The sequence below is a fragment of the Channa argus genome, chromosome 16, assembly GCF_033026475.1.
Source record: "Channa argus isolate prfri chromosome 16, Channa argus male v1.0, whole genome shotgun sequence".
Lineage (NCBI taxonomy): Eukaryota > Metazoa > Chordata > Actinopteri > Anabantiformes > Channidae > Channa > Channa argus.
The window spans coordinates 8,161,150-8,184,465 of NC_090212.1; the positions used below are offsets into that span (position 1 = coordinate 8,161,150).

Here is a 23,316-nt window from a genome sequence, read left to right on the forward strand (position 1 = left end):
TCCAAGAGATCAAATATTAGTAAGTACCTTTTTGTTTAAGTATTGAGCCCAAATTGTAATAAGTAATCGACCTTGTGTGGTAATGTTGCTGACATATATTGTTATCAGGACATAAAATTATGCCCCCTAGCTGTCCCCTACGGTTTGTCCCTGATTTGGTCTTTCTACTAGCTGTGTCCTGCTACTCTTTACACTTGGAAATTACAATACCAGTTCAAGTGGTTGCACTTTGCTCATCTGAGTTCAACTTGTTGACACAGGGTCAGCAGCAGGTAATGATTCTAAAGTGTGTAGTATCTAAAATCTGAAACAAGCACTCGTGTGAGGAGTGTTAAATTCCAATGTGTGTGAGAAAGTGTATATTTAATGACGAACACCATTGTGTAGGGGTCTAATGGAAATTGTTTCTCTGTTCACAGGCTCCCATCAAGATGGGTTCCTCAGCGCACTTAAAGATAGTCCTGCCAGATATCCTTTCACTGAAACTGGACTTTAAAAAAACTTGTGAATTACTAATCTTTGCTCCTATCTGTCCCTGTTTTTCTCTAAATACAGTGGCTGTCTCACGGTAGTTTTTTAATCACATTCCATACCCTTATTTACTCTCATATTCACACAGACAGACGTGCACAATATAAGACCCTTGGGGGTTATTCTGTGGATCAAAATTAATTTGCATGGCATGCCTTTCCATCCAGTCAGTCATGATACTTGCCTGACTAGTATGCATCTGGTTAGCCGTGTTTTATTGGCAAACACTGCATACAAGCTAGCTCCATTGTCTGTCAATTCAGTTCTTAGATGTATCTGGCTATAACTTGTCACCCTTTCTTTTGCAAGATGTTGTGCAAATGAGATAATATATGTTTGTCTGTGTGATACATGACAAGTGTGTGTGACATCTTAAGTAAGACAGCTTACTTTCTCAACGCCACTCAGTGGGGGACTATAGTAAATTAAAGAAAGTGAAGTGTTTTATGTTTAAGTGTTTGTACAATAAAGGTTAGTGTCATATCATTTAGCCTCAGTAGTAAACTGAGGTTACAACCTTTTAGTAGTAAGTTCATGAGCTAAGGTAGGAAGCAGTCCTTTGACACAATAATTTAAATGTAATGTCTTCATAGGTTTGGAAGAAGTAGCTGAGCATAAATGTTATTATGCGTTTTAAACAAAATTAATCACAGTAAACCTTTTTAATAATTATTGCAGCTTAAATTTTTTGAAAACAAATGTTATTTCTTCAGAATATTTTGTCTTCTTCACTCATTACTCAAACCAGTCCAAACAGAAAAATACCTAACCCTATTTCTGAGCTGCAAATCAAGTTGAGAGCACAAGGCTATGACAATGTCTCTCTCTCTCTCTATCTCTCTCTCTCTCTCTCTCTCTTTGTCTCTCTCTCTCTGCGTCCCCCTCTCTCTCTATCTCTCTCTCTGTGTCCCTCTCTCCCTCTGTCTCTCTCTCTGTCCCCCTCTCTCTCTGTCTCTGTCTCTCTCTCTCTCTCTGTCTCACTGTCTCTCTCTGTGTAAGTCCCTCTCTTTCTCTGTCTCTCTCTCTCTCTGTCTCACTGCCTCTCTCTGTGTAAGTCCCTCTCTCTCTCTGTCTCTCTCTCTCTGCCCTTCCCTCCATAGCTGAGCACAATAACTGTTTCTCTGGCAGAGAAATGTGTGCCAACGCAAGCTGATAACTGCCTGTGTCCTACAGGGCTTTAATAGAGGGGAATTGCAGTCGATAGTATCGGAGCAGTCCTTTGTACTAGGTGAATGATGACATGTTTTGTCCTCACTAAGAATGGAGAGATTCGGATGAGGAAAAAAGAAGAGGGAGATTAAGGGAGAAAAGGGGTGAATGAGGTCATAGTTAAATTTCACTGGACATTTTAACAGACTGACTCATGGTCTTTGAGGATGTACTATTATAATGACCTACCAAATAGTCTATTCCTGCAATACGGCCACAAACGATTTGTAGATCTTGTTTTATGAATAGGATATTCATCACATTGTTTCATTTTTACAAAAAAATGAAATTTTATGTTAGGTATGTGTGTGGTGTGCCTCATGTGGAGCAGAGAAAATGGGCAGTGTTCTGCAGTCCCAGCCAAATGAACTGGTAACTAGGAACTATTGGCAAGAGAAGGACAGTCCCCAGGCTGTAGGTCAATATGCTAGCTGTCAGGAACAGCGCTGGTGCTGTTCATGCTGGCTCCATATGGGTCTGTGAAGTGTGTGTTTTCGCATTGTGATCTGTTTCACTAAATGCAAGAATGGATTAAATCCAAACTGTAGTAGTTAGTTAATCCTTGACAAAATTGTCTCACTGTGCTGGAGGTGGTGGTCTGTTTCTTTTCGGTCTGGTCCATAGTGGGGCTCTCAGGGTTCCATACGTATCTGATCAGCTCCAACCAGACCACCAATGAAGACGTGAGTACAAACACGAAGAATTATAAAAAATCCAGATAAAATACAATATAATGTGCACAATTAAAAAACTGAGACATACATTATAAAAACATTTTATAATTGCTTAACACGCTATATAATTTATTGTGTATTCCATTCTTTTTACTAGAAGTAACAAGGCTTTTAATTATCTTTCTAATGTAATTTTGTTTTTGTTTTTTCATTTTTGTCGTTAATAAAATATATACACCCATAATTGCAGGTTAAATACAAATATAAGCCTCCCTCTTAATCTGTGAATGATGATTATTTGTGGTCTCATTCAGATAAAAGGTTCATGGTCTTCTAAAAGAGGGAAGGACAACTATAACCCCTACAGCTACGGCAATATATTCACCAACTGCTGTGCAGCCCTGTGTGGACCCTTGCCACCGAGGTATGACGTGTGATTGTGCATGAGTGTTTATATGAGGTGATTGACGCATTCCCAGATATCTAGTGCAGACCCAAAAGCCCTATCATTCACTCTGACAAATTTTTCACATTTACCATTGTTCAGAGAAGAGGTTGAAAGAGAACTGTTACTCTAGACTATTTTTGATGTGAGGAGCTGTTTTGAAATGAGCCTGCCTGCAGCCTTTTTCTTCACATAGCTCCTAACATGCTGAAAGAGTGGAAAAGATTTCAAGCCCATTTTAACCAAATCCAAGATCAAAGTTAGCTGGATCCTTTTCGTTTTACGCATGAACATGCTGTTTATGTGATTTAACAAAAATTATGGCAAACCATTACAGCCACATTCTCATGCCCATATCACTATAAATACAAGTACACATTGTACATTCTTGCCCAGCTTCTCTCACAGTGATTCTCATTACCCATCTCTATAGCTGTAGTTTGTGATTTCTGAGTTAAACTATTTTTTCCCCTTCTTTTATAGTGTTTCAAAAAAACGTTAAAGTTTCTACAGGGCAGAGATGCATACTATCTGCTCTTATCACAGTCTCCATTTTAGCATATGCATACTGTGCCTTCTCTAGTTACCAAGTGTATCCATTGATGCACATCAGTAACGAAGACTCTTAGAGACTTTCCTCACTGTATTTGGCACTACTATTCTGGGGCCATCACAAGCCATAAGTCACCAGTAATGACTTCAGTGGGTGGTAAAGGAGAGTTCTCAGAGCACAGGTGGCTGCCATCTGGGCATGTGTGTGTGTCTCTGTCTGTCCACAGGCAAGCGCACAGCTGGATCCACCAGTAATAAAGGAATGTTTCACCTCAGCCTCAGAGTATGCAAGGCAGACACAGAAACTAAAGCTTCTTGTGTTTCATTCCCTGCTGAGACCTTGACTCACATTTCCCAATGTATGTGTTTGTATGCTTGTTTCATTCTAACCACATTTGCAGTATATATATTACCAGCAAGGTGCAGCTGTAGGTTCCTGGAGTTTCTAGAAAACCATTTCTACCTGAATTCAGTCCCAATGGACTTCAGCACACTTTTGGTTAAATGATTACCCTACTCCCACTGTTTAACACCTCATCTGGCTCTGTGTACGGTTTGTGGTAGAGACTGCTCTGTGTCACATCAACTTGTCTTTGGTTTAAAACAAAATAGCCACTGGCACTATATATGGTCCAGTACCACATACTTGTGAGTATGCATATGAAGAATGCAGAAGGTTGTCTGAGCAGCTGTGTCAACAGTTCTGCTGCATTAATGATGAGACAGAATCAGTGATTCCCTCAGCTGCAGGACCTCGGCAGATTTAGCACCAAGTTGTGATTTTATTTGTTTTTGTTTGTTAGTGGAAGAATGAGTGTTTGCTCACACTGTAACCTCTCCATATTTAAGACTTGAAAAATGAGGCTCCCGGACAACATATACTGCAGCACAAAACCCTTAACAGTGTGATACCACTGATACACAAGGTCATTTTCATTATGCTAAGCTTTTCCACTTAGAGTAATATTCACTCAACATGAGTGTTGATATTGGATGGTGTTGCAGTTTGTCAAACTGTCCGCTTTTTTTGTAAATTTAAAATTTAAGTGTTCAAAACTATTTAGCTGGTTACGTACTTCAGCTGTATTTGATCTGTTAGTAAATGTCATTTGCTGTGTAATATTTGTGAATGAATGCTCACAAACATTTTTTGTTTGTTTGTTTTTGCTTTTCTTTACTAGTCTCATTGACAGAAGGGGCTTTATCCCATCAGACACACCACAGCTGACCTCACCAACCAATGGCATCACTATGTATGGGGCCACACAGTCTCAACAGAGCCACATGGTGAGACACTGACCTGACTGCCTTTTCTCAAGTATCTGGTTCAAATGTTTATAGAAGAAAAATGATGGTTATAGTGCTCAGTCTGTTTACATGGACTAATAAATAGACTGAGTGGGCATTTAACTTGATTAAGTGACTGATTAAAGGGAGCCTTTCTCTGTTTTTTGAAGAGACATTTTGAGTCCTTTAAATTAACCAGTCTTTAGTTTGTTGGCTGCAATACATTGGGATCCATTCTAGACACCCAGACATTGATGTGATTAAGGGCTTTGTTCACATGTTTTGTCATCATGCTGATCTGAGTGAGATCACCGTAGCAGAAGTCAGAGATAATACTAATGAATTAGGGCTATTTGGTGTAAGCTCACATTGTTAGTTCATAAACAGATATGTTCTGCAGAGTATTGCAGAGTGGCTGTCTGCAAGAGAATAGCATAGAAGCAACACATCTTCTGTTGTCCACTTTAGCTGTTTACCTCACACTTTGCATGCCAGATTAAGGCCTATTCATACGCAGCTACTGTACAAAACATCTTACACTGGTGCCCTCCCTTTGTCCCAAACTCAACCACATCTTGTTCATTCTCATTCTCATTAAGATGTTGAATATGAATATCATCTGTGGTCATTTCATGAATGTGTTGAGTAGTTATCATCAATGGGGTGTTAGCACATACAGAAACATGTGTTTTCTTTTTTTCTGTTGTAGTTACAGTTAGCAGCTAGCGTTGTCTACTACAGTTAGCTCTGCGCTTAGTATCCATTTATTAAATTCTGTAACATCCCACAATGGGAAAACATCAGAAGTGACCTTTTTATTTTCTTATCATCTCCCCATTTGTCAAATGTCTGCTGATGCAATTCACTTCATTACTTCAAACATCTTTGTTTGCCATTAAAAGTCAATGTGGCTATGCCACACATTTTATGTAAACAATAGGAATATTCACTGTGGTTTATTAAATGGTTCCAACCACGAGGAGTATAAGCCTCCCATCAGTTTTGTCTGTTTACTTCATAAGTACGTGCACACTCATGTGAGAGAGAGATGGAAAAAGTAGTTGTTATGTAAAATGAAAGGAAGTGCATTATACTTGATTCATGTGTTTTGTCAATTAGAATTTTGTCATTTCTGGTATTGTATTGTTAAAGAATGGAAAATGCAGTACAGTGGGACAGGTGTTTACATCTTACTTAACTGATGTTCTTGAAAAGACTATTATTAATCAATTTAATTTACACTTATTTTTGTCTTTCAAAAAACTAGTTTACCAGTCATTTGGTCAGCTTTATGATTTGGCAGAATGTGAAAATAATGGATTTTGCACTGTACTTGATGACTGTTTTCCCCCTGATCTGTAATTTGAGGAGATGTGATGTAGAGATGTGTATCGCCAAGTATACAAAGTACACATTTATATTTGATATAAATTTGTGACTGGTGGATGTCACACACGAAGCCTGCCCATTTTCTTTTTTTTTTAGTGCACTGAGGTTGAATTTGCATTCAGGTAATGAAACCCCTGTTTCTTTGTGAGGGAATGCATCTGTGATGCAGCTTAAACAGTTGCCTGGTGTGTAGAGGCCTTGTAAGCAGTTGCTATGGTAACTGTGTGTGATATGATGTCACATGACACATCAATAATATAAAATCTCTGGGATTTGTTAATAGTTCGGTTTATCTCTTGAGATTTCTGACATTACGCCGCTATGATGAAGAGGAAGTACCTGGGTCACAATTCTGGAAAAATGTGTTCCTTAAAGATTTATTAACAGAATTTCTCAGTGCTGTGACCATCATTAATCTTGATTGTAAATAGTTCTTGGTATAATTTTAGCTAATTGTTATCTTTGTAAAACACAGCTTGCACCAACCTTGTAAAAATTACAACATATGCATACAAAAGTTCTGCTTGATCAACCACATTTTCCTTGTTAATATTTGCACAGAATAATGAAGGACTGACAACCTATGGCCATGTTTTCAGTATCAGCTGCTGGCTGATGGAGTTCAACTCATGCAGAATTTATCTTTGCTCCACTAACCACTTGATACAGTCAAATAGAGCTTTTAGAGTAAGACTTTAATGTTAATGATCAAACCATGTACGCAAATGTAGTAGTTTCCTGTTTTTGTTTTGAGACCAGTTGGGCTATTACCACCTGTCTTCTAGGTAGTGAGGAATAAGACTATCGTCTTAGCTGTAATCTTCTAACTCAAAGATGGACCATAAAGGGTCTCAGGTTTAGTAAACTTTACTTTTATTTGTGCAAGTTCATGTGTATTCTCTTTATAATGTTGCCATTATGGAATTAACCTGTGGCTGGCTGGTAGCTGTAGGTTCCCTTTGTTAAAATGGAAATTCGGAAAATCTTGCACAAAATGACTGTAAAGCAGGATTGATGTTTTTACTGTGAATTATTTTAAATAGCCAAAATTGCATTTTCCCAGAGCAGAAGGGTCAATCTTAGTGGCTCGAATCACTTTTGTTCACACTGCCAACCTTCAAGATATTCATGGAAGGTTGCAGAAGGGAATGCTTTGTTTTTGTTTTTTTGGTTAGTTTTTTCTCTTGACTCATCATTTCAAATCTACAGAAAATACATTTTGTCTCCAAAGACAATATATGTTGTTTGTAGACCCACTACTTTAAAAATGACTATGTACCACTATAATTCTCTAATGTATATATGTCATTACTGTGTTCGGTTTAGTCAGAAAGTCGAGGTCTGGGAAAAGTATAAAATGTAAATGTAGAACAAAAGCCCACATTTACATGAAGAGAAAAATCTTTTGTGCTTGATGTGTCATCACTGCTATATCTGATAGCAAACCAAAACAAAGACATTCTTGCTAGCTGCACTTGGTATTTGCTAACAAAGCTTAGTCTGTGTACATATTGATCCTTGTACAGTACGAGGTGTGTGTGTGTGCTGTGGAGGATGGACAGGGCTGAGTCAGTCCAGCTCTAACAGTTTATAACAACAAGTGGGCCAGAAAGTAAGAACAAGCATAATTTTATGTCCTGTCCAGCTCAGTGATAATGATGATGTAGCTGTGTGCTAATGTGGCCTGTGAACAAGGTTTCTGTGTCATTTTAGTGCAATAGCCTTCAGTAGTCTTTACAGCAGGCTCATAAAGGTGATAAGTTGAGAGCAGTTGATATGTGCAGCTGATAAAAGGGTTCATAATATTTGGAATCAGGTATTTTCTTCAGTCAAAGGTAGCTGACCTTGTGTTAAAGCACATCTGTAATCTGCTCCTTTTAGGTCAATGAGATTGAGACAGAAAGGTGAGATGTCCAGGACATATCTTTGTTTTGAATTTGAAAAGGGACAGAATGGGGGCATCAGAGTACCTTTCCTGTTTGTTTGGCTTTTTAAAATTTCTGTTACCTCTGCACAACTTGTGATCTTTCCTCTGTAACTGGTCTCTAATATGTGATTGCTCATTGGTGATAAGGAGCTAATGGGGTTAAAGCTAATCTCACTGTAACTAATATATAGTATTGATGACTTGTGTCCTAACCCAGTTCCTCTGCGCCAGTTTGAACGCGGGATTTTTCCCTTTAAATAAAGGCAGTGAAGATCAATAGCCATGAGGCAGTGACTTCATAGTCCTGTCTTTGCAACTCCGTCTATTGACTTAGATTTGATTTTGCTGGGGCGATCTGTTTCTTTGTGTGGCTCTGCATTCTAACTGGTACTAACATCTTTTTTTTCCCTCCCTTATCCTATGATCTATCTATCGCCTCCTCCCCTATCTAATTCAACACATCTGTTGTTTGCTTTCCATTTCCATCCTTCACCTCTGGCGTTTTCTCTATCTTTCTCTTTCTCTGCACATCTCCTACTTTTCCTGCTGCTATCTCTCAGTGTGACCAAGACCAGTGCATTCAGAGCACCAAATTCGTTTTGCAGGCTGCCACCACCCCTCTCCTACAGCAGCAGAGCAGCGAGCCAGTCATCTTGACTGCCTCCCCTGAAAACGGAGGTTCTCTACCCGGCCGAACATCCCTCACACTGGGTGGCCCATGCACCTCACTCCCCCTCGGCCAGCCCACCCCTCCGACGTCCACCACCAGCCTCAGCTGCCATGAACCCACGGATATGCTGCCAATCCATGGGCACAGCCACACACACAATCACAGCCACCCAATCAAGGAGCCAGTGGCGCACCACCACTTCCTTACCCCAGAGGAAGTGCCCTCGCCGCCAGGCATGCTACCCTGTGGCAGCCCCCTGGGTCATAGCCACACCATACAGGCTGGATTTTACAATCCAGCCAGCCAAGACTCTCTACATGAGGACTCTGTCAGAGGACTGGTAAAGCTTAGCTCTGTCTGACAATAGGATATACACTCCCTCCTTGCACCTTCTCTCTCCTAAAAACATGCACCCCAATGGCTGAATCAGTCTTGTGAATTTAGTGTCTTCTCCTCAGCAGGACTTGAGAACTGAAAAGGGCTGGGGTTTGCTTTAATCCAGCTGCTAGAACCCATGTGGAATATAACTGAACTGAAACCAGCTGTCCTCAACCAATGTCTTGCCAAACAGTTTTCCCTGGATTTGGGAGAGATGGTCATGGTGTGGTGGCCTGTGATTTATTGTTTTTTTTTTTACTTCAAGGGAATCCACTAGCTCCTAAAGACTGGACAGAGGAGTTTTTCAAACTGGTGTATGTCTGTTAGCAGTTTCAAGCAAAAAAACAAAAAAACAAAGAACATGTTTTAACAGTACATGACAGTTTTGGTCAATGGGCTGAATGTCAGTGGATCACAGGACTGACAGGTTTTTTTTTACTTAATTTCTGTTGCTGATTGGAGGGTGACTTTTTTTTTTTTCTTGGAACATTCTCAGCAGTGCAATGGTTGATGTCATGCTGCATATCATTTTGCTTTTTCTATGTTAAAAAATAAAAGAGACTGTTGTACTGTACCATGGTTATTACAACTCTTACAAATTATATTTCCTGTGGATATTAATAAAACACCAGCTTTTTACCAGACTCTATTTTTATTATTAAGCATTACTGGGCATAATATGTGCTCATGTGGCGATAACATTTCCTTTGAAGTCCATGTTGGGACTTGAAGTCTGTTGTGATTAGACATAAACATTAAATGGCAGGGGAAAGAGCTGTGCACTGAGTAGCAATGGTAGTATACATTTAATGCTCTTCTGCCACCTTGTGGTTAAGAGGGAAAACTACTATTGAGAGTCCAGTTTTTTAATCTCAGAACAAAAATGTTAGTCAAGTATAGTTTACTATTGCTTAGTAAGTCTAACTAAATCAAAAGCTGGCTACAAAAATAATTGATTACATTTATTTGTTATGAAATAATTTGACAGAGGGAAGATTTGTTTTTCATATAAATTGCAAGAGAAAATGCAAAAACAAAAAAAAGGTTGGCAATATCTCTTCACAGATCAATCATTGCAGCACTGGGTAGGAAAGCAGTAGGATAAGACATTCACAGATGCAGAATTTCTACTGTAATCTGTAGCTTGTATAACAATTCCAACATGTCATGTTAGTTTGGCAAAATTTACTGTAAATTTAATTATGACCATGTGCTGCACTGTGCTTGAGATCTACTGCAGCATTACTTGAGAAATTGATGGGATGCTGTCATTCTGAGGATTACAAGTTATGTAAAATTACTGATCATGTAATAAAATAGCAGATAAATCTGATCAATTGACCAGCAATTCTAGAGCATAACCTCTATTATTGATAGGAGGCTATTTGCTATAACTTTGCAGTAAATTAGTCTTTGTCTGCCATGTCCTTCAAATTAATTGTTTGCATTCGCTGATCTCTTATGTTATATTTAGCCAGTATTTAATTATTTATTATTTAAGTGTGAAGTTTAAGTTAACTTACACATTTCAAATTTTAAGTATACAGTGCACTAAGAGACATTAACTAAAGCAAACCTAACTTGTAGCTGTAAACAGTTGTGGTGGCTCATAGCCTGACACACCAGAACAGCCAAATCTCATGCATCAGTCCTTGACTCAGGGCTGGGATGATGTATCGTTGAGTCCATGTTAGGGCCTTTTCAGGGTCCTTTCTCACTAGACATGCTAGACTAGCTTATAACCAGTGACCGGTGGTTGCTGCAAAATTTACCCTGCCTGATGTCAGTATAGGGTTTGTCAAGTTGAGCATCCCTCAACTGGGTCATTGTGGCTAAGCTATTTAGCACAGACAACAAAACAATACAGTGGTTATAATGCTGGCTTCCATGGAGGTCTGAGCGGTCCTGGGTCACCAAAGTTTCACATCAGTAAGATCCAGGTCTCCCATGATCTCCAGCTGGTCAATGCTGCTCAGGTCCTGTACCCGATGTCTGAACTCAAACAAATGTGTGCCATTCACTGCCAGCTTAAACTGATGGGGCTGACAGAGGATGAGAAGCTGAAAAAAGGCAAAACATCAGAATAATGCCGATCATTACAGAAAACACTAACGTCAAAAGAAAGAATTAATGCTCAGCTTGTAATTCTACTTAGGTGATGCTGCAGGTGATTCCTACCTCAAAATACTCCCCCTGTGAGAAGGGAAAGAAAGGCAGCTCCCGCTCCTCCTGACCCCAGGACTCGCTCAGGTATGAGTTTCTGATAAAGGCACCTGACTTCATGCGGGGATTCAGGTGGAGAGCGATGTTCTCTGTCCTGCTGTTGCGCAAGTTCACAGTGAAACTGGAAGAAACACAGATGAAAGTTAAACAATATTGAGAAAGGAAATGTTCTGTCCATTGTGATCCCATCAGTATCCAGAGGGAAAGATAATTCAAATCTTTGAATTTAAATTAATTAATTAAAAAAAGAGCCTCATACATGCAGATTGCTCTTTGTCTTTTTGAGGTAAATGTATCACTTTACCTGTGAGGGTACATGCTGACCTGTCCTTTGATAGTAATGTGCTGTCCTGGTGTCAGACCTTTAAGTATACTGCCTCTGTAAGGGAGGCTCTGAAATCAAAATAAAACTCTTGACACATTTTACTACTAATTGCCAATATAATAGTCTCAACAGGGCTTCAATTATTATTTTCATTTTAGATTGAGCATTTGGTCCATAAAAACAAACTAAAATGCCCAGGGTATCATATAAAACATATGCATGTTTTTTAAGCGTATGCAGTGACGTGGTGTGAAAATGTGTGTGCAGGAGTGAATGTATAGTGTGTACTGTATAACCTGTCTAATTGTCTTAAGGCTCATGTTTGCTGACCTGCTGGGCTATGAAGGTCCCAGATTGCAGGAATTGCTTCAGTAACCACAATATTATCACAATATTGAGAGAAATGTTTTAATAAACCAGGCTGCTGAAATGAACAGTCTGCTGTGCACAAACAAAGGAATCATTTACTAAGCCCGATCCACTTTCAGTGGAATCACAAGATACTGGGTACATTTAGGCACAGAGAGTTTTTGTAGATGACGCAAAAGGAAAAACTCACCAGGTCACCTGATTCTGAATATATTGCCTGCAAGAAAGAAAAATCCATATTTAGAAATGATTAAAAAGAAGCACGCTTTTGTGAAAAAGAAGGAATATGGGTAATGGGAATGTACTTACTGAGTTTGGGATGTAGCCAATATCATGCACCCTGACTTTCCCAGAAATAGAAAATGTGTCGACCCTGTTTAGTTCGATTCTGTGCTTGTATTCCAGCAAGTGAGAACCATTCACTGCAACCTGTGGGTGAAGACAATTCTTTTAAAACACAATTTTCCCTTTATTTAGGTGGTATGTTTATTAATTCCTGCTACACATGTTTATCAAAATGGGCTCACTGACCTTAAAGACGTCTTCATTCACCAGGATGATGGTCTCAAAGGGGGCTCCTCGTTTGTAGGGCAGCTGATGGAGTGTCTCCTCTTTACCCCAGCTCTCGTGCAGCAGGGAGTTACAAATCACACAGGGCGAACCTTTGAAGCGAGGGCTGAGGTGGAGGGCGATGTCAGAGCGCGGCTTGGTGCTGCAGCCACTTGACAGGTCGATCTGAAACCTACAGAACAGGCACATGCTGAGGCCCTGTAGCACCAAACATTCCAGGATTACAATGATGGAACATGATTGACTGCACCACACGAATTTGCACCACTGGAGAACACTTAAGGAGAACGTTTAAGGAATGGTTGTACAAGTAGGAACTTTCAGGTTCCAATTGATTATTTTAGTTTATGCTTAGATGTAGTACATTCTTAATTATACTTGTGTGTTTACCATGACTAAAGTTGGGGGGGGGGTCTAATGCAGAGAGTTAGCGCAACTATAAATTGTGATGATGATATATGATTTAGTTATGATTAATATTACATCTGTTTCTTTTAAGAGTTATGCTGAATACATTTCATGACATTTCATGACATTTACAGAAGCCCATGTGTCGGTTTTAGCAGAAAATGTGTAGCAAAAACCAATATGAAAGGGCTGCTGGGTTGTTTAAAAAGATATAAGTGACAGTGTTTGGAAGGTTCTGTATCAAAACATTAAATAAGGATTTAATAAGTAATTAAATCCTTGACCTGTCCCCTTCAGGTATTTTATTTCATTTTGTTAGATCTCACCTGTCAGCATCTGGGAGCACAGTGCCCTGAATGATGATAATCTCCCCTGGGTGCAGGCCTCCAGGTATGGGCCCTGTGTATGGGATCACCTGAGACGGACAGTTGACGTTAAAGCACAGGACACCTGAACAGAGTTGCTGCTTGAATGACGTCTGGTGCTTCTGATTAGTTTACATCGAGAGTGCAAACAGTGCACAGACACAGACAACAGAGACAAACTGACACACGGGTTTTAGCTGTATTTTAAGCTATGCGATGTTTATTGATCATTGCACGATTGCATCGCAGGACTGATGTAGATAGAGAGATAAATCTCTTACCGGATTCCGGACAGTGTGTTTCGCATTTGCCACAGACATCAGGCTTCTCGTGTCAGACCACAACATGCAGATGTGCTATGTTTATTTGTGTTAAACAGACCCGGTTTGCAGCTTTCCAGTGCTACACACGGACGATGGCAGTGGGCATCTTCTCACCATCAGAGCCGTGCGCATGCGTAAATCCCGGCATGTGATCAGGCCTGTCGAACAACACAGAGCTGCAGTCCCGGCTCTCCCTTATTTTACCAACAAAGACAACGTTAGAGAGATGTTCTGATTAACCCCTTAACAGCCACGAATCCTGCTCACAAATGTGACTATTGTGCCGAAAAGTACAAATACACAAGTTGAAGCATCATTCCTAATTATTTCCTCAGGTTGAAGTACTAAGCATTAAACACTATTGAATGTGAAGGTGTTGATCACATAAACATGAAAATCTCCACATCTGTACCACGTGTCTCATAAATGAGGTTACTAAAGAAATGCACCATGTTCTGGCCTTGTTCTGTGTAATTGTTAAATGTATTTCATGTGCAGATTCCAGGGGAGAACGACTTCAAATTTCTGCAGATTGAATTTGATAAACCATCACTCATTTCTTCGATTCTAAAATCACTTTACTTAGCAGCAATATAAAAGATTAAATAGAAATTAGGAGTAAAAAGGTTCAAGGGGGGGAAAGAAAAATATCTCTAGAAATTAATTAAAAGTGGGGAATATCTCTGTTTCTAACGATTTGTTATGGAATGGAAAGGTGTGGATATGGAGCAAATTTAACAGTTTATGTGCTGACAGCTTTTTAATTCGTAATAACTTATCATCATTTACTCTTTGGTTCTATTTTCTGTTTAGAAAAAAAATATGTTTAGTTACTGGTGACTTAAGCTGTCAAATACATGTAATTCAGGAAAAAATAGGCTATTTAATTTCGATCGATGTGTGGTGTAGTACACCAGTACCATGCTTCACCTGATATATTTTGTTAAAATTCCAGTTCATATTAAAACAAAAAATACTTTAGTATATCAAATGCAAAAAGTTTAATAGGTGAATGATAGAACAGCTGCTTCTTGTTTGTATTGCCATAAACCCTAATATAATTAACAGTAGGTACATATATTTGTCGTCACAGTTAGGTTTTTATAAAGAGCCATTCATACTTATTTCCTATCTTTTAAGGTTTAGTTGAGTTTCTTTTCCTGTTCAGCTCCACGTCGTCATTGGTCTGACGGAGGAAGTGACTCTCTGTCGCCATCTTTGAACATTGTTTCATTCCTCAAGAAGCTTTGCCCATCTGACTCGGATAAAAAATGAAAATTAGTAAGTACATTTACTGCAATTTACTCATGCTTACTAATGTTTTGGGCCTTGTGATTATCTTTCAATCAGCCAGATGACTCTGAACATTCATTTTATTTTTGTCTTGTGTTTCAGCAACAGCAGCCGCTGTTGTGACAGGAGCAGGTAACGCCTTCATGAGGCAGTAATGGATACAAATGAATAAGTATCTATAGACGCATTATCTCATATGATCTTATGACAACGTTTCAGAACCTGTTTCAGAATAATGTAATAGAGACGGGTTTTTAAGATATCTTTAGCATAACAGTAGTTAAGCGACAGTTTTCAATACTTCCAAAAGTAAAAGGGAAATGTCGATAGATAATTGGACTTACGTTTCCAAATTGCCAACAAATAGTCTAAGAAGCGAGGTTCTATTTGCCGCATATGACGCTGTATGTTTCTTCTGAGGCAGGAATTTCAAAGCTACGCTTCAGAACTTCCCTGAGAATCATCTCGTTTTCAAGTTTCCTTCATTGACACGAGGAAATCAGTGAAAATGAAAAATGAAAAGCGAAAATGAACCGTTAATAACCAATTCGGCATATTTAATGTTGCTAATTGTAAAACATATGAGCTAAAAAACAGGCCAAGTTGAAACCCATACTGCAAGTTTCTGTATCCATGGCAACACAACACTTCCTGTTTCTCTTCTTACGAGTGAACACTTTTAATATTTAATGTTTAATAATTTCTCAAGATCAGGAGATCAAGATGTGTAGAAACGTTATAGTGGTTATTCATTTGTCGCTAATTCAGACGATAATGACATCATGGTTTAGGATATCCTAATCAATTCTTAATTCTCCATTTTATTTAGTCGATTTAAATGCTTACCGAATATGATTTTAATTATCAATGTATGTACTTTGTTTTTTTTAAATAATATTTTGAAAAATGTCACATTAATTATTAAGAAATTTCACAGATTTCCCAGGAAAACTGAATGTATCATGTTGTCATGTGCCGGAGAGTCACACCGTGGGCATTAAAACCTAAAGTGAGTCTCAGTTTATAGCCTATTTATAAATTATCTGTCGACACTTCTGTTTTACTTCAGTGTTGGAAGCACTGAAAACTGTCACTGAACTACTATGATACTGAAGACAATTAAAAATGTGATTATTCCAAGTTCTGAAATATTCTCATAATTATGAGAATAATTCATAATTATCAGATCAAGAAAAGGTCTCTAATTTTTTTTTGCTACTCGTCCATGTGCAGTAGGTACTGTGGCCCTGGCTCCTGTTGCTCTGGGGGCTGTAGGTTTCACCTCAGCTGGTATAGCAGCAGGCTCCATCGCTGCTAAAATGATGTCAGCTGCTGCAATTGCTAATGGAGGAGGAGTAGCAGCAGGGAGTGTGGTTGCTGTTTTACAGTCAGCAGGTATTTCAGCTACTTTTAACTGTTGTGTGTTCATGTTGAGATGATTTTACTGGAACAATAATCCAAGATTAATCATGGGACATGTAATTTATATTATCTTTCTGAAATGCAAAAATATTGACATTAAATACTGTCCCAGTGTCTGGCAGAGATATATTAGCTTATGTGTACAGTTTGTTTTTTCTTTAACAACATACAGTGTTTAACTAGAATTTATTAATACTAGTTTGTTATAAGGACAGAAGTCTGAGAGAATCACCAAATGTGTGTAATGTCACTACAGGTGCAGCTGGTCTGTCAGGAGCTGCCACTGCAGGTGTGGCCGGGGTTGGAGGAGCAGTGGGATGGCTGGCTCGTGTCTTCAGCAGAAAATTATGAATGAACAAGATGAAGTAAAATTGTTTTGGCTTGAGCAAAGGAGGAAAACAGTTGCAATCTGTGTTCACTTACAGCAATAAATGTGTTTAAGCTCTGCAACCTCATGGTCCAACGTCTTATCTGTAAATGTTTCCATTTGTAAGTGCTGAGATTCCCAGTTTGGAATTGAAGATGCCTCCATCACAGAGCAAGAACTGACAGTGAGTGACTGCATGATTTAATGAATCACTGTGAGTGACTTATAGCTAAAGCTATGCATCAACCAGATCAATGCAAGTTATTCTGGTAATGTGGGTAATTCAGGTGGTATGAATCAAGTCATTTGAACTAGTTTCTATGTGGCATTTAACATGTTTTACTGCAGCAAAGCATCAAAGTTTAGTATCACTGTCAGGATGTTGATGTTCTGTTTCACAGTTTAACAGAAACTAACTAACTTTCTTCCTGCCTTTCTACTTTGTGAGGCTGTACTTAGGCACAGTACTGCTTTGAGCCCAATGCCAACATACTCAACATATGTTATGCTAAAACTAAAGTGAATATTAGTATTCCTAAGGTGAAAAGTTTGTATTACTGTACTATTACTGTAGTATTACTGGATTAGATGGCAACAAGACCTTTTATTTTGAAATTAGCTCCATGTCCTGCATGCTAAAAAACAATATTATGATTTCAGACATTAAAATTTTTATTGCACCTAGAATCCGCGAATTAGAAAAGAAGAGATTTTTTTATTGTCATTTTTAATGTGCATGTTTATAGGAAACTAAACTGGTTTAACAATAGTAATTCTTATCTAGAAGTTTATTTGGGTTAAATAGAGATTCTCGACTCTGTGGCGCCCTCTTTTGTTCAGGTTGGAAATAAGTTTCATTTCCTCAAAAACTACATGTGACAACCTGATCCTCCTCCAGTATAAAAGGCCCAGCCCAGTCTCAGCTCCTCACAGTCTTGAATTAAGTTTCAGTTCTTCAGAAAGTAGAGCTGACAACCTCAGCCTCAAAGAATGGGACTGTGTGAGTAAAACTGTTATTTTGATAATATTGATAATACCTGGCTTTGCAAAATGACTGTGTAATGTTGATTGTCATTACAGCAAATATCCTTTTATGTATCCCAGTTGAACTATAGTTAGATGATAATTGTTGTCTCTGTGTTGTATTTCAGTAACATATGTGGCTGTTGCAGCAGGTGCCGGTAAGAATATTTTATAAATCACCTGTAAACATGCAAACATTTTAATCATGCATGATCCACACGTTATGTATTGCAGAACAAATACTTTATCCTTCTTTTTGTGTGTCCAGGAGGTGCTGTGGTGTCAGCACCGGTTGTTCTCGGCGCCATAGGTTTCACCTCAGCTGGTATAGCAGCAGGCTCCTACGCTGCTTCCATGATGTCGACTGCTGCAATTGCTAATGGAGGAGGAGTAGCAGCAGGGAGTGTGGTGGCAGTGTTGCAGTCTGCAGGTGAATAGCATGAGAAGGACAGGGCATTACACTCCTTGGAACTCTTTTAGCTACTTTCTTAAAATGTGAACAACACCAAATCCTTTAGTCCAATTATCCTGGAATTTATAGGAAACACTGATGTCATTTTTCAGATGGAGAACATGGTGAGAATTTCAGCCTGTTCTCCATCTACAGTTTGATTGCTAGATTAAAGTCACAGTTTTTCTTGGTAGCACTTCTCAAACATGAGTTCTGTCACTGCAGGTATGGCTGGTCTGTCAACAGCTGCCACTGGAGCTGTGGCCGGCGTTGGAGCAACAGTGGGAGGACTGCTGGCTGCACTAATCTGAGATCAAGCTCAAAATCATGGCAGAACCAATATAAGAAGGATGCCATATTGATTGTTATATTCGTTTTTTATTGGATGTTCCAGTTAAAGTGAGCTTAATTTTCTATTCTCAGCACATCTTAAGCAGAGTGATTTCCACTGTTCCCTTGACAATAATGAAACATTTAAATGAAAATGAACATGTTCATGTTTATTATGTTTCACTTTAGTCTATTCAGTATTGTTACTACGAGTCCAGTTAAGCTGCAGTTACAGCAGATGATAATGTTTGTCCTCATCTTGTGTTTCCGTGGCAGCAGCAGCTATATTGCTCTTCATGTTTTTGGTTTTGCTTCTTCATTTAAGGCAGATTCCTTTCACAGCTGAGCAGGTTGCAGTTTAGAATTTGTACTAAAATATAGTTGTGTGCAAAAGTTTGCATCCCCTTATTATGAAAAAGCAAACAAAAAACTTTTTTATCAACATAATATTGAATTGAAATGGCCTATAAGGGGATGCTATATTAAAGCTATACGAGCATAACACACATGTAGTTCATGCAATTGTTCCTTCATCATCAGAATGAAAAAACATAGTTAGCTAATGGAACATTAAATATTATATGGATAAAAAATATTCTTTTACCCTTTGCCATTTTAACAAGGGTATGCAGAATGTTGCGCCTAACTGCACTTTGTAGTTGCCATATGTTATGTTGTGGTGTTTTTGAATACAAATATTTCTATATATGTTTTTAATTAATATCATAAATATTTTAGTGTTTAGTTATACAATTGTGAGTAAATGTTTGAGCACCACTTATAATAATCACGTATAAATGATTATGTTAAAAAAGTAATGATTTCACTATGCATACCTCTAAACATTGTCAAACAGCTATTCTGACGATAATGATGCTTATTATTATTATTATTATTATTATTATTATTATTATTATTATTATTATTATTATTATTATTATGTTAACTGGTTCATTAGCTCTGCTTTAATTTATCTTTAAGTAAGATTAACTAGTAAGCTTAAATGGTTAATATTTCATTTCAATTATTTCAGCAAAATTACTTAAATTTTTTATTAGAAGCAAAGTTTGAATTAAATGTTAATTTTATTTTAGATTTGCATGGATAAAGTGATATGTCTCCTTTTAGCTGTCCCCCTTTAGCTCATATTGTGACCCAGTTTAGTTTCTTAAGAAACTAACCTGCCCTGAAAAAAATCATGAATGAACAAGATGAAGTAAAATTGTTTTGGCTTTGAGCAAATGAAGAAAATTTAATTCAATTCAATTCAACTTTATTTATATAGCGCCAATTCACAACAAAGTCATCTCAGGGCACTTTACAGAATAAAGTCAAGATTATAAAGATGTATAGAGAGAACCCCACAGTTCTCCCTGGAGCAAGCCATATGCAGCAGTGAAGAGGAAAACTCCCTTTAACGGAAGAAACCTCCAGTAGAACCAGGCTCAGGGTGGACGGCCATCTGCCTTGACCGGTTGGGGTGAGTGGAAAGTGAAGAGAAAAAAGAACAGAGCAACAAAAAGCAACAACAAAACATAGGGCAGATTGGTAGGACCAGTAGCTGCACGCTGGAAGACACACAGCTTCAAAGCTGTGGACACCTGCAGAAAGGGACAGAGAGAGGGGGACAGAGAAGGACAAAGACAACTACGGGAGAGAACACACAGAGTTAATGACATACAGTGGTGACAATTGCGGGGTGAGAGGAGAGGAGAGATGGTCAAGAGGAGGAAAGGAGCTCAGTGCATCGGGGGGTGGGTCCCCCAGCAGTCTAAGCCTATAGCAGCATAACTATAACTAACTATATGCTTTATTAAAGAGGAATGTTTAAAGCCTAGACTTAAAAGTAGAGAGGGTGTCTGCTTCCCAAATCTGAACAGGGAGCTGGTTCCACAGGAGAGGACCTTGATAGCTAAAGGCTCTACCTCCCATTCTACTTTTGGAAATTCTGGGAACCACAAGTAGGCCTGCATTCTGAGAGCGAAGTGGTCTACTGGGATGATATGGTGCTATGAGGTCTTTATTGCTCTTAATTTTGGCAATGTTCCGTAGGTGGAAGAAGGCTGTTCTAGAGATTTGTTTTACATATGAGGTAAAGGAAAAATCCTGGTCAAAAATAACTCCAAGGTTCCTTGCAGTAGTACTGGAGCCAGACTTATACTATCTAGATATGGTTGGACATCATGTCTCTGAGATTTTTGGGCCCAAATACCATGACTTCAGTTTTGTCTGAGTTTAGAAGTAAAAAAATGTGGGACATCCAGGCCTTTATGTCTTGTAGGCATGCTTGAAGCTTTATTAACTGATTATTTTCATCTGGTTCCATAGATAAATATAGCTGGGTATCATCAGCATAGCAGTGGAAATTTATGGAGTGTTTTCTAATAATGTTGCCTAAAGGAGACATGTATAAAGTAAAAAGTATTGGTCCTAACACAGAGCCTTGTGGAACTCCATAGCTAACCTTTGTGTGCACGGAGGATTCATCATTAACAAGAACAAATTGAAATCTATCAGTTGACATCTGTGTTCACTTACAGCAATAAATGTGTTTAAGCTCTGCAACCTCATGGTCCAACGTCTTATCTGTAAATATTTCCATTTGGAAGGGCTGAGATTCCCAGTTTGGAATTGAAGCTGCCTCCATCACAGAGCAAGAACTGACAGTGAGTGACTGCATGACTTAATGAATCACTGTGAGTGACTTAGCTGCACTTAGCTGAATCGGCGAATTAGAAAAAGAGAGATTTTTTTTTTTTTCATTTTTAATGTGCATGTTTGTAGGAAACTAAACTGGTTTAACAATAGTTTTTCTTATCTAGGAGTTTATTTGGGTTAAATAGAGACTCTCGACTCTGTGGTCCCCACTTTTGTTCTGGTTTGAACTAAGTTTCACTTCCTCAAAAACTACATGTGACAACCTGACCCTCCTCCAGTATAAATGGCCCAGCTCAGTCTCAGCTCCTCAGTCACTTCATCAAAAAGTTAAAACAAATGGATCTGTGTGAATAAAACTGTTATTTGATAATATTGTTAATACCTGTCTTTGCAGAATGACTGTTTAATGGTGATTGTCATTACAGCAAATGTCCTTTTATTTATCCCAGTTGAACTATAGTTAGACGATAATTGTTGTCTCTGTGTCGTATTTCAGTAAAGTGGGTATTGGAGTAGCAGCACCGTGTCTAACCGGTGAATGTTTAACTGCTGCTGTTAGATTAAACCTGGGACAAATTACATGACTTAAGACCCTTATAATAAATCAGTCGCATGGTAATATTTTATCACAAAATGGGACTGATAAGTCTTTTGCTTATCTTTAAAGGAGTGGTTTGTGGTGGCCGCACCGTCAAACACTGATGGGTTAGTCACTAATTTGGTTATATTTAAAACTCACTCAAACTTCTCTAACTTACACCACAGAGTCAGGGACAGTGTGAAAGGACATGAAGAAAATTCGCGACACAGACAGTGATCAGGAAAGACCAGAAGAGCCAGAGAAGGATGAAGCCACAGAAGAAACCAATGAGGAAAAAGAAGAAGAAACTAATGTGAAAAATGGAGACGAAGGCAACGCAGATCCAGGAACAGGAAGCAGGGAAGCAGAAGCAGGGAGTGGTGGAGGAAAAGACGATCCTCCAGCAGATCCTCCTGCAGATCCTCCTGGTCGTCTTGGTATGTTTCATATAAACTCAGTACAGTAACAAACCATTTCATCCGCCGCATGTGTTGACTTTGAATGTTGACTTTTCACCTTGTGTTTCAGGGACAGTTCTTGCCATTGCAGCAGGAGCAGGTGAGACTGTGGAAAGCCTTTGGCCTTTATTTTTTTCCCACTGTTTTATTTTTTTAATAATTTAGTTGTTGTTTGTAAGTGTTTACGTTTTTAATTTACATGTTAAACCTGTCATCGTTCGAACCAGTGTCCTCTTCTGTGTTCTTGTCCATGTGCAGTAGGTGGTGTGGCCCTGGCTCCTGTTGCTCTGGGGGCTGTAGGTTTCACCACAGCTGGTATAGCAGCAGGCTCCATCGCTGCTAAAATGATGTCAGCTGCTGCAATTGCTAATGGAGGAGGAGTGGGATGGCTGGCTAGTGTCTTCCGCAGAAAATGAATGAATGAATGAACAAGATGAAGTAAAATTGTTTTGGCTTTGAGCAAAGGAGGAAAACAGTTGCAATCTGTGTTCACTTACAGCAATAAATGTGTTTAAGCTCTGCAACCTCATGGTCCAACGTCTTATCTGTAAATGTTTCCATTTGTAAGTGCTGAGATTCCCGGTTTGGAATTGAAGCTGCCTCCATCACAGAGCAAGAACTGACAGTGAGTGACTGCATGACTTAATAAATCACTGTGAGTGACTTATAGCTAAAGCTATGCAACAACCAGATCAATGCAAGTCATTCTGGTAATGTGGGTAATTCAGGTGGTATGAATCAAGTCATTTGAACTAGTTTCTCTGTGGCATTTAACATGTTTTAGTGCAGCAAAGCATCAAAGTTTAGTATCACTGTCAGGATGTTGATGTTCTGTTTCACAGTTTAACAGAAACTAACTAACTTTCTTCCTGCCTTTCTACTTTGTGAGGCTGTACTTAGGCACAGTACTGCTTTGAGCCCAATGCCAACATACTCAACATATGTTATGCTAAAACTAAAGTGAATATTAGTATTCCTATGGTGAAAAGTTTGTATTACTGTACTATTACTGTAGTATTACTGTATTAGATGGCAACAAGACCTTTTATTTTGAAATTAGCTCCATGTCCTGCATGCTAAAAAACAATA

At 38.7% G+C, this 23,316-nt stretch overlaps 5 protein-coding genes across 12 annotated transcripts in view; 4 read left to right on the forward strand and 1 right to left on the reverse strand.

Annotated features, from left to right (window-relative positions):
• LOC137101203 (palmitoyltransferase ZDHHC14-like) overlaps positions 1 to 9,701 on the forward strand; it is a 38,693-nt gene extending 28,992 nt beyond the window's left edge. For 3 of the 5 annotated variants that reach the window (XM_067479297.1, XM_067479300.1, XM_067479299.1), the window contains exons 6-10: positions 420 to 468; positions 2,321 to 2,423; positions 2,729 to 2,838; positions 4,593 to 4,698; positions 8,575 to 9,701. In XM_067479297.1, the coding sequence (XP_067335398.1) occupies positions 420 to 468; positions 2,321 to 2,423; positions 2,729 to 2,838; positions 4,593 to 4,698; positions 8,575 to 9,045 (839 nt within the window). In that variant the 3' untranslated portion in view covers positions 9,046 to 9,701. Of the gene's footprint in view, positions 1 to 419; positions 469 to 2,320; positions 2,424 to 2,728; positions 2,839 to 4,592; positions 4,699 to 7,968; positions 7,992 to 8,574 lie in introns of all 5 variants that reach the window. The other 2 variants (XM_067479301.1, XM_067479298.1) reach the window with 2 other exon arrangements.
• A 308-nt stretch (positions 9,702 to 10,009) lies between these two features.
• Positions 10,010 to 13,881, reverse strand: LOC137101204 (galectin-8-like). The gene is made up of 8 exons (XM_067479302.1): positions 13,604 to 13,881; positions 13,284 to 13,372; positions 12,511 to 12,721; positions 12,289 to 12,408; positions 12,170 to 12,196; positions 11,590 to 11,678; positions 11,241 to 11,406; positions 10,010 to 11,122 (listed from the first exon to the last, which is right to left on the reverse strand). Exons 1-8 carry the CDS (start codon positions 13,667 to 13,669, stop codon positions 10,973 to 10,975), a joined length of 918 nt encoding a protein of 305 aa, XP_067335403.1. The 5' UTR covers positions 13,670 to 13,881; the 3' UTR covers positions 10,010 to 10,972.
• A 926-nt stretch (positions 13,882 to 14,807) lies between these two features.
• On the forward strand, positions 14,808 to 16,810 carry LOC137101206 (interferon alpha-inducible protein 27-like protein 2A). The gene is made up of 4 exons (XM_067479308.1): positions 14,808 to 14,926; positions 15,041 to 15,070; positions 16,172 to 16,333; positions 16,617 to 16,810. The coding sequence occupies exons 1-4, from the start codon at positions 14,917 to 14,919 to the stop codon at positions 16,709 to 16,711; spliced, it is 297 nt and encodes a 98-aa protein (XP_067335409.1). The 5' UTR covers positions 14,808 to 14,916; the 3' UTR covers positions 16,712 to 16,810.
• Positions 16,811 to 17,513: 703 nt separating this feature from the next.
• LOC137101207 (interferon alpha-inducible protein 27-like protein 2A) lies at positions 17,514 to 18,686 on the forward strand. Its single transcript, XM_067479309.1, has 4 exons — positions 17,514 to 17,727; positions 17,879 to 17,908; positions 18,019 to 18,180; positions 18,427 to 18,686. The coding sequence occupies exons 1-4, from the start codon at positions 17,718 to 17,720 to the stop codon at positions 18,510 to 18,512; spliced, it is 288 nt and encodes a 95-aa protein (XP_067335410.1). The 5' UTR covers positions 17,514 to 17,717; the 3' UTR covers positions 18,513 to 18,686.
• LOC137101205 (interferon alpha-inducible protein 27-like protein 2B) lies at positions 18,459 to 22,751 on the forward strand. 4 transcript variants are annotated; one of them, XM_067479306.1, is made up of 4 exons: positions 18,459 to 18,600; positions 21,955 to 22,206; positions 22,298 to 22,327; positions 22,486 to 22,751. In XM_067479306.1, the coding sequence occupies exons 2-4, from the start codon at positions 21,978 to 21,980 to the stop codon at positions 22,641 to 22,643; spliced, it is 417 nt and encodes a 138-aa protein (XP_067335407.1). In that variant the 5' UTR covers positions 18,459 to 18,600; positions 21,955 to 21,977; the 3' UTR covers positions 22,644 to 22,751. The 4 variants fall into 4 exon arrangements, with proteins under 4 accessions (XP_067335407.1, XP_067335404.1, XP_067335405.1 ...); XM_067479303.1 differs by lacking the exon at positions 18,459 to 18,600 and adding an exon at positions 18,839 to 21,197; XM_067479304.1 differs by lacking the exon at positions 18,459 to 18,600 and adding an exon at positions 21,605 to 21,804.
• Positions 22,752 to 23,316: the final 565 nt, after the last annotated feature.

Coding starts and splice junctions, on each gene's coding strand:
- LOC137101207 (XM_067479309.1), top strand. Junction 17,909..18,018: donor GGCTGTTGCAGCAGGTGCCG/GTAAGAATATTT, acceptor TTGTGTGTCCAG/GAGGTGCTGTGGTGTCAGCA. Junction 18,181..18,426: donor GGCAGTGTTGCAGTCTGCAG/GTGAATAGCATG, acceptor CTGTCACTGCAG/GTATGGCTGGTCTGTCAACA.
- LOC137101206 (XM_067479308.1), top strand. Junction 15,071..16,171: donor CGCTGTTGTGACAGGAGCAG/GTAACGCCTTCA, acceptor GTCCATGTGCAG/TAGGTACTGTGGCCCTGGCT. Junction 16,334..16,616: donor TGCTGTTTTACAGTCAGCAG/GTATTTCAGCTA, acceptor ATGTCACTACAG/GTGCAGCTGGTCTGTCAGGA.
- LOC137101205 (XM_067479306.1), top strand. CDS start 21,978: ATGAAGAAAATTCGCGACACAGACAGTGATCAGGAAAGACCAGAAGAG. Junction 22,207..22,297: donor AGATCCTCCTGGTCGTCTTG/GTATGTTTCATA, acceptor CTTGTGTTTCAG/GGACAGTTCTTGCCATTGCA. Junction 22,328..22,485: donor TGCCATTGCAGCAGGAGCAG/GTGAGACTGTGG, acceptor GTCCATGTGCAG/TAGGTGGTGTGGCCCTGGCT.
- LOC137101204 (XM_067479302.1), bottom strand. CDS start 13,669: ATGTTGTGGTCTGACACGAGAAGCCTGATGTCTGTGGCAAATGCGAAA. Junction 13,373..13,603: donor AACACACTGTCCGGAATCCG/GTAAGAGATTTA, acceptor TGTCCGTCTCAG/GTGATCCCATACACAGGGCC. Junction 12,197..12,288: donor TTGGCTACATCCCAAACTCA/GTAAGTACATTC, acceptor TCTTTCTTGCAG/GCAATATATTCAGAATCAGG.